This window comes from Galeopterus variegatus, unplaced genomic scaffold (genome assembly GCF_000696425.1).
Source record: "Galeopterus variegatus unplaced genomic scaffold, G_variegatus-3.0.2 Scaffold15032, whole genome shotgun sequence".
NCBI lineage: Eukaryota > Metazoa > Chordata > Mammalia > Dermoptera > Cynocephalidae > Galeopterus > Galeopterus variegatus.
Window position 1 is genome coordinate 1 of NW_007741143.1, and position 9,911 is coordinate 9,911.

At 44.2% G+C, this 9,911-nt stretch overlaps 1 protein-coding gene across 1 annotated transcript in view; it reads left to right on the forward strand.

The window, feature by feature from the left end:
* The first annotated feature begins 6,246 nt into the window (after positions 1–6,246).
* LOC103582136 (monocyte to macrophage differentiation factor 2) overlaps positions 6,247–9,911 on the forward strand; it is an 11,561-nt gene continuing 7,896 nt past the window's right edge. Inside the window, exons 1-2 of the mRNA XM_008563816.1 lie at positions 6,247–6,360; positions 7,206–7,275. Coding sequence (XP_008562038.1) covers positions 6,296–6,360; positions 7,206–7,275 — 135 coding nt within the window. The 5' untranslated portion in view covers positions 6,247–6,295. The remainder of the gene's footprint in view (positions 6,361–7,205; positions 7,276–9,911) is intronic.

A 9,911-nucleotide genomic window follows, 5' to 3' on the forward strand; every position in this document is an offset into this window, starting at 1 on the left:
ACTGAGGGTTGCGATCCGTTGCCGGACACGAAAAAAAGACAAAAAGGAAAAGAAAAAAAAAACCAAAAAAAACAAAAGAAAGTTCTGGAGCAGAGGGGAGCAGCGTTGACGTGGGTCCTAATCCCACCTCACCCCCCAGCAGCCATCCTGAGTTGTCCTGCCAGTAACCCACAGCTGCGGAATGCGTCACCTGCTCTTTCCTCTCTACTGACTGGGAGATGTGGGAGAAGGTGTCTTGGGAAAAGTGTGAGAGGAGGAGATGAGCAGTTAGTTGGCTCTGGGGTCACAGGCTGAGCTTCACAGCCATGGTGGCCTTTTTATTTTTTTTGGCAGCCGGCCAGGGCAGGTATCTGAACCTGTGACCTTGGTGCATGGTGGCTTTGGACTGTGATGGCTTCACTAAGCCGGAGCCGCTGGAGCCGCAGTTTTTGGAATTCCCTTCTCCGAGTGGTTGAAGGTGGAAGCAAAACAGCGCCCTCTGGTGTGCAGTACCAGAGGCTGTTGCTGACACCAATGGATGTTGGCTCATCTTGATGGCCTGGAAGCTCCTCCTTCAGCTTCTCTGGGTCTTGGGACAAGAGCATGTGCAGCTCCATGCTGGTCTCCCAGCTTCTTCTGCTGGTCACCTGCATCATCCTCCCATGTCATCCAAGTTGGAGGTAAGGAAGGACAGATGCAGGTCCAGGTTATTCTCTGCTTCACGTTTAGCTCTTCTGACTGCTGGCCCTGCTGGCCGCCAGTGACTTCAAGCCAATCGATAGGAAACAAATATAATTAAATACGAGCCAGCTGCCAAAAAAAAAAAAAAAAAAAAAAAAAAAAAAAAAAAAAAAAAAAAAAACAAAGAAAAAAGGAAAAGAAAACAAATATAATTAAACAAGAGCACAAAGTAAAATGATAAAACAACCAACTGAAATGAAAATGGTGACTGCAGCTGTAAGCATCAAGCTGAAGACCAAAGCCACATCAGGATGGAATAAATTAATAAATTCAGTGCAGCAAAGAACAGTATAAAAACTACCGAAAATCAAATACAGACATAGTGAAAAGACTTGAGATAATCAGGGAGAAGACACCTATTTTTTTTTTTTTTTTTTTTTTTTTTTTTTTTTCTTTTTTCTTTTTCCGTGTCCGGCAACGGATCACACCCCTCAGTGTTGCCCCCGTACCGGGCCGGGGACCGGCAACGGGATCGCAACCCTCGGTGTTGCTCCCGCGCCTCGCTCAGCCAGTGAGCAGGAACCGGTCTGTATCTGGGATCCGAACCCTCGGGCGGGAGCGCCGCCGCGCTTCCCAAGCGGCGCCCTATCCAGTGCGCCCCCGGGCCGGGCCAAGACACCTATTTTTTTTTTTTTTTCTTTTTTCTTTTTCCGTGTCCGGCAACGGATCACACCCCTCAGTGTTGCCCCCGTACCGGGCCGGGGACCGGCAACGGGATCGCAACCCTCGGTGTTGCTCCCGCGCCTCGCTCAGCCAGTGAGCAGGAACCGGTCTGTATCTGGGATCCGAACCCTCGGGCGGGAGCGCCGCCGCGCTTCCCAAGCGGCGCACTATCCAGTGCGCCACCGGGCCGGTCCAAGACACCTATTTTTAAAAAGCCAAAAGTTAACGCAATCAGAGAGAAACTAAGGAAATGAAGGACAGAGACAAATTCTTCAGACATCAAGATTGAAAAACTAAATCACGTACAAAGCAGAAAAATCAGGCTAGCCTCTGGATGGCCACCGCACCATTTAATGCTGAAACACTTGTACAGTTCTCAAAGGTAGAACTCAGAATAAATGATCTCATGAGGTTATCATGCAGATGTTAAAACAACAGGCAGCAATTCCCATACATGAAAGAAGCCAGAGAAGCCAGTACCCATGAGAAGTTATTGAAAAAAAAAAAAAAAAAAAAAAAACTTTGGCAACAAAATTTAGCCAATAAAGAGAAGATTAAAAAAGCACAAAGTTCAGGAATGGTTGTAGGGGCTGGTTGGTTAGCTCACTTGGTTAGAGCGCAGCCTTATAACACCAAAGGCATGGGTTCGGATCCCTGTACTAGCCAGCCATCAAAAAAAAGGAAAAAAAGAAAAAAGAAAATGGTAGTGAATATTGACTCCATTTAAAATAATGAACCAGGGCTAGCTGGATAGCTCAGTTGGCTAGAGCCCAGTGTTATAACACCAAAGTCAAGGGTTCCTATCCCCTTACCAGTCAGCTGCCAAACAGAAAAAAAGAAAAAAAAAAAAAAAAAAGAAATTCAACTTATGCTTTTCATAATTTAACTTCTTAACTTTAGAATTTTATGGTACAGAAGCATTTGTTTGAATTTGAGCAAAAATTTTTTGTTTGAATTTTCTTCTGTTAAAGTCAAGTTAAAATTAAATGTAATGCTTTTAATGAAAAACACCCTGTATAATTTGATTCTCACCCTTTCCCCTTTCCTTCATGTCAGTTCATCCTTCTGTCCATTCCTCTGCCTTCCCCTCTCTCCCATTTTATACTCATCCTTCTACTCATTGGCCTATTTGTATATGTGCTTGGAGAGACATCTGAAGTGATGCCCACTGATGGTTATTTAGGCAAGAAGATGGATTATTATTTTTTTACCTTTAAATTTTTGGGTATTACTTAACTTATTTGTAGTGACAATTGGATTCTGAGCAGGTCACTTTTTTTCCCCCAGAAGTTTTATATAACACGTTCTCATTCAAGAAATTAATTCCAGAAAAAAACTTAAAGGAACTTCTTCCCTAATAACCATCATCATTAACTGTCCATTTCCAGACAAAACTGTTATGGGGCACAGGTCCGGCTGCCTTTCAGAAACAAACCAATCAAAAGTCAAATGTTGGTGAAGATGGAAGTCAGCTTTTATCCAGGTGACCTGAGGAGAGATGTTAGGGTCACCTGTCTCTCTTGTAAACCTGAAGGAGAAAGGCCAGACTAAGGCCATCTCCAAGACTCAGATTTACTGAGGGGTTTTTAAAGAGGGGGCTGAGGGAGTGGAATGTGGGAAATGAAAAGCAGGAGGAGGGGGATGTGAGCTGTGGGGGCTCCGTGCAAGGAACCAGGTGCAAGGTCTCACTGAGACTCCGTCTGGTTTCTGCCCCTGTCCTTGCTGCTATCTCAGGTCCTGCTGGAGGGATGGAATCAGCACAGCTTTATTAATGTCTTCCTTGGTTTCTCAGTACATGCAAGTGTGCAGCTTCAGGCTGGCTGGAAAACAACTTTATACTTCTGTAAATAATATCAAATTGCCCCATAACCAAGGTTCAAAATATCAACCAACCATGGGAAAAGAGGGAACTCAGAGACATGTATGCAAAGAGAAAAACTGTGTCCTTTTGAAATTTGCCTACATCCCAGGTAGTTTCAGATCCCAACATGGCTTCAGTCCTGCTCACTCCAGCAACTTCCCTAGTTAATAGTTCCTTTCATTTCTATGCATCAGGACAGATGACTTATTTTACTGCTTCGAGCTGAGTCGGGGCGTAGAAGGGGCTAACTTGGAATGGAACTATTTGACATGATGGAGGACATAGCTTTTGGTACCCGGCTGGAGTGGCAGAGGCATTTGTTTATCTATTGTCTTAGCAGTTGATTTTGACAACAGGTGTCTTACTCCGAGTTACTAAGCTATACATCAACTGGAACAGCAACATTTAAAGAACTTACATGAACCCCGTGTTTAGGAACAGGATGGCTCATCCAATCAAGTCATGAGATCCCCCCTCCCCCAAGCTGTGAATATTTTTAGAGAACTGCTTGTGTAGCCAAATCAGCAACAAGACATTATTTCCCCCTTTTTGATCAAAACATTCCTCATGAAAGCATCGATGACCAATTTCCTGATTGAAAAGGTCTTACTTATTTTTGTACTGGTCCCTTGGTGCTAGGGCAGTTTATTCCCAGGTCCTCATGTCCCACATCGGGGGCTGAGGGGAGAAGATGAAACAGTGGTTAGGCCAAATTAGGGCAACATGAAGTGGGGTCAGGAGTAAACAGAGAGCAAATTGAAATAATCATGGGAGAAGAGGGAACTCAGAGAAATGCATGCCAAGAAAAAAGACTGTGTCCTTTTGAAATGTGCCAGGTGGCTTTAGGTCCCAACATGGCTTCAGTCCTGCTCAGTCCAACAGAACCACTTGGAAAGGGATTCAGATATTTTTCTGTGTATTTACGCTTATCTCTCCATATGTACAAATAATATAGTCATGTTTTTCTTGGCTCACTCCACTCCCCACAACACCTAGTATCTTGGAGATCAATGCACATGGATACAAACAGGTCATCCTCATATTTTTTAAACTGCTGTGAATATTCCTCAGAATGGTGTGTTAGTCAGTGTACAGTCAGGAGACAGGAACCATGTGTCAAAGAACAAAATTACAACAAATTTAAAGATCTCAGTTGGCTTCATTGTCAGGCAAAACATTATTCAATAAAATAGAATAAGTGTTCCAATGAGCCAAGCAGAGGAGGTAAATTTTATAGACAGAAAAAAGCTGAAGAAGGCAGAAACAAAGAACAAGAAGTAGTTTGGTCATTTCAAAGCTACTTTCCTTGTGAGGCGGTGGGAGGAAGACAGAACGATAGAAAAATAACTGTCTGCTTAACATGAGGTTACTTCAAGCTGTCTATTTTGTGTAAGGATTAAAGCAGAGGGAACTTCATTATCACACCTATTGAGGATTAAAACTGGCCTGTTTAGGGTTTTGGAAATTGGCTGTTATCTCTTCTCCTGACTTCTGAGAAGTCAGACTACAGCCTAAATGACTTGGCATTTAGCAGGGGTGATTCCATTTTGATTTTGAATCTGGTCTGTTAGGGCCTCGTGCAGGAACATAGTCCAAAACAATGACCTCTGATAATTTTATTTAACACATACAGTGATTTGAACAAAGAAAACTTAATATTGAGAATTATTAACAGAGGATTGAGGTGGTGCAGAATTGACTAATTAAAGTTGAAGACAGTGTAAAGAACCCAGTTGTGGCAGATATAAGGGACAACTCCTACCCCTAGGGTCTATGCTGAGGTTGAGAGCCCAAGGAAAAGCCCCTCCTCTGTTCAGGACTGAGATCCCACATCATCTGAAAATGAAGGGCCTTGGGCACAGTGGATGACAGAGAAGTTGATGAAGAGCCTTCTGGTGCAACTTGCCAGAAATCTGCACCCCAGGGTGCCAAGGGAGGCCATCCACAGGGAGGTGTGGAGCCTCAGCACTTGTTATACACTGGGGAAGCCTCTGGAACCCAGAGTTGGAGAGTTCCCCTCTGCAGGGACCTAGAGCATTTCTGTGCACTTCAGTCAGGACAGCTCTAGGCAGCTAGACAATCAGCTTGTTGACTGGAAGCCTCATGGGAACCCCAAGCATGTTTGTGGTGCTGAAGAGAGGGTGCAGGGAGCAGCTCCCCAGGCTGGGGCACAGGCCTGCTCTGCCTGGAGCTACTGTCTGTGCAGCTGTTACCTAAGCAACAGCTGGAGGAAACACACTAAGGCCAGATGCTGGAGAAAGCTGTGCACTGCAGGCACCTAGCACCAGAGAAACTGCTGGACTGAACCATGGAGAAAAAGCATGCTGTCTCCAGCAGCCTGGGGTGAGAACCACAGGAACCAGGAAAGAAGAGCCTTTCCTCTTGCAAATTCTCTCCAGAGCCTCTACTGCCAAAATTTAACATTACACCTGCTGCAAAGGAAAACTATTCACAAGGCCCGACTGTATTATCACAGAGCAGGCAAAAAGGGTAAAACCAGAGCTACCAGGCCGTGCATTGATAACCAGCACAAACGGATACCATTGTTTCCCCTTCTCCTTTTGGTAGCCATTTGAGTGATTTTCAGGCTTTTCCTATTGTGACCAATGCCACAATGAACGTTTTTGTGTCTTTATGTACAAAACAATGTTTCTTTGGCTAGCTGCTGAACCTGGAGTGACAGGGAATGTGCACTTCCAAGTCTGCTAGACTCTGCCAAATTGCCTTCCAAACAGGCTTTACCTGTGTGTACCCCTATTAGTTTGGGGTGCTCCTTACCTTCACTCTTGGACATTATCCATTTTGCTAATTTTCCTCTAATAATTGCTTACTGATTTAATTTTTTGTATCTTTCTGCCTCTCCACATGTCTTCTCATGAAAGCCCATGTCCCACCTGTGGAGGGCCATAGGGTTCAGGGCTTCTCTGGGGTTGGTTCCTGTGACAGGCCAGCCACTGAGGGCTAGGTCCTGGTGGGCCCCCCTCAGGCTGTGACCTCGGCTTTCTCTCTCCCAGGCTGAACCTTCGGGAGCTGGGCCCCTGGGCCTCCCACATGCGCTGGCTGGTCTGGATCATGGCCTCTGTTGGCACTATCTATGTCTTCTTCTTCCATGAGCGGTAAGCCGGGGAGGGCTGGGGGTCTCAGGTAGGTGGGTGCCCCTTGATGCTACAGTGGGGCCTCCCTAGTGCCCCAGGCAGGTGAGACCCCAGGATGACCCCAGAAGCATGAGGGCATGGCTCTGTCTGGCATCCCAATGTTGAGGCCCATGGACGGACACCAGGTCCCACAGCCCATACAGTCAACCTAAAGAGTTTTTCAAAAAGACATCATAGGTTCCCAAACCCATTGACCTGGGTCATGCGTCACCTAAACTGTCACCAGATGAGGAGGAGAGTCTCTGAGACAGCCATACTCTCTGCACCCCCATCCTGCTGAGCCACAGGGACGAGAATGATTAAGTGGGGAAAGAAACAGGGCAAAAGAGATTAACAGACTCCTGGAATCTCAGGACCTGTGGGGCCTCTGCAGGTCATGTAGCTCAAGGACAGCAAATAGATTTCAGTTAATGCAGCAACCCCGCTAGATTGAGAGTGGCTGCTTGGGCCCTGTGGGCAAAGATGCTGGGATTGAATAGTAATGTCTGCCATGGGCTGAGCATTGGGAGTGCCCACGTGCATGCTAGGCCCAGTATTTGCAATCCTTGTTTTAGCTCCAGCATGTCATTTTACAGATGTGGAAACTGAGTGTCAGAGAAGGAAAGAGACTTGCCCAAGGTCACACAGATGCTAGCACCTACTGGGTGTAGCTGAGTAAAATTGGAGCCCAGGAGTGCTCGACAGAGGAAGAGTCTCTTCTCACTCTTCTGGTCAGGTGTCCCTCACACTTAGAAATGGGGAGCTGTTTGTGTTTTCATCATGTTGAACTATGTCCCTGAATCCAAGATGGCTTATCTTCCTCCCAGGTACAAACTTGTGGAGCTGCTGTGCTACGTCGTGATGGGCTTTTTCCCCGCTCTGGTCATACTTTCGATGGTGAGTGTTCCACCTGCCCAGGGTGGTGCCTCACCCTGGCTGGAGGGAACAGACAGTGCCTGAGCTGGACCTGACTGTCAAGATTGTTAAGTCAAACCCTCTCCCTCGGCAGATGGGGAAACTGAGGCCCCAACTGCTGGGTTGTCCATCTCTTACTCTCTGCCTTACCTTGAGTGAGCTCACTAACTCCTCTGCATTTCAGCTTTCCCCTCTGTTTAAGGGATTAAGTGAAAAAATCCATGTAAAGTGATTAGAACAGTGCCTGGAACAGAGTAAGAACCCAATTGCTAAATTAAACCTGTAACAATCATATGATTAGTGTTAGAGACAGAGCAGAGTCTCAGTCCCAGGTCTTCTGACTCCCTGCCTTCACTGTTTCTGCATCCTAAACTGCTCCTTGGCACATGGAAACCAAGCAAAGAGGCAACCAGGTTTCTTTCTTTACTGCACACTTACTGAGCCCTTATGAAGTGCAGGAGTCCTACCCACAGGAGTTTACTTCCTCGTCCCAAGCATCCTCTGAGATGGATGTGATGTGCCCATTTCACAAATGAGAACACTCAGTTTGGGAGAGAGGAAATGTCCAGCCAAGGCCATGCAGCCCCTTAGTGGCTGGGGTGGGATTTGACACCGAATTCTCTGACTGCTAGTGATGGGGTCTTTGGTCTGTACTGTTTAGCCTGCTGAGTGGTAGAGCCTTGCAAGGGAGGACTAAGCACCCCCACCAGGGAAGGGAAGCAGGTCGTATGGCCGTGGGTGGACCACCTCTCCTCTCTGAGCCTCAGTTGATCCATCTGTCAAATGGGCACAGTTATCTCAGCTGGCCCACCTCCCTAGGCCAGATGACAGTTTGTTATTTTAAAATTATTATTATTATTATTGGAAAATGTTTTAAAATTTTATGTAGTAAAATCTAACAATTTTTTTTTTTTTTTAATTTATGGCTGTTACTTTCAGTGTCATGGTTAGGAAGTTCCTCCCCTCCCAAGTTTATATAAACGTTTCCCTATATTTTCTCCTGTTTCTTTTACGATCTACTTTTTATGTTGTAATTATTTATTCCTACTGCAATTTCTTCTGTATATGGTGCTCCTTACCCAAATGATGGAGACAGCCATTTCACTTATCTACCATTTTAAAATGCATCTGTTTCAGAGATTTCAGTTCTTATCGACTGGCTTGTCTGTTTTGATACCAACTGCTTTGCTTATTGTAATTTCAACTGCATTTCTGTACTTGGCAGTGAGGTCTTGCCCCATTACTCTTACTGTTCAACAGTTTCCTATGATTTGTATTTATTTTTCCAGATTACCTTTTTTCCCCTCAAGTTTATTTAATTTTTTTTGGCGGCTGGCTGGTACGGGGATCTGAACCCTTGACGTTGGTGTTACGTCACTGCGCTCTAACCAACTGAGCTAATCAGCCAGCCCTATATTTACTTAAATACACATATTTAAGTTATATCTATTAAATTGTACAGTATCATTGAATTATATATTATATATTTAAATGCATATACTTATGTATAGTAAATGTGTGTTTAATTACCCATTCGCTGCAAAAAATAAGTCCTTTTGAAAATCTTATTCTTCCACCTCCTCCCCCAAATGATGTTCCAGCTGCAACCACCATTAATAGTTTGCTGTGTATCTTTTCCATCTTTAAAATTTTTATGCAAGTGTATGTGCATATACAGATATATACTGACTTGTTTGTTTTTCTTTTACAAAAATAAGATCACCCTCTATGGACTGTTCTGCAACCTGCTTTCTTACTTAGCACAATGTCGTGGGCATTTTTCCATGACTGCCACATAGGGTAACACCTGCCTCGTGAGATTGTTGTGACGATGACATTAGCTACTCAAGTTAGGCACTTAAGACAGTGCCTGGCACATAGGAAGTGCTAAGAAATATTGGGTATTATTAACATTATTATTATGTAATTACTATTCAATTATAATACTCTTGAGGACTGAATGAATACATTATTGTGCATATGTACAATGAAATACTCTGGAGCTGTGCAAAAGATTGAGGGGCAGCTGCCAAAAAAATAAAAATAAGAAATTATTAAGGAAAGGCCGGCCGGTTAGCTTAGTTGGTTAGTGTGCAGTGTTATAACACCAAGGTCAAGGGTTCAGATCCCTGTAACCTCCTGAAAAAAACTCTAGCAAAAGACCGAGGAAGATCTACACGTGGACTTGTAGAATGATCTCCAAGAGACTTTAGTGGAAAATCTAGTTGTAGAAAGGTAGAGATGTTATGAGCCGATTTATCTAAAAATGATTAGTTCCTGTGCATATAGACATATTGCGTATTGTAGGTATATAGAAAATTTCTGGAAGGATTGTGAAAATGCTGTTAATGGGGCTTACCTGTAGGAAGTGGACCCAGGGAGCTGGGGTGCAGGCTTAGCAGGGCATTCTCCCTGTTCAATTGCTTGCTATTCTACTAGAGTTCTTTTTACTAAAAATAACTCATGTTAACAGAGCTCATCTCTCGGGGTAGGACTACTACTACATTTTCTTATTATTTTTTTTCTAAATATTTTTGCCGTGGACATGTATAATGTTTTTTTTTTTGTTGTGGTGAAATATACACAACATAACATTTATTGTCTTAAAAATGTTTCAG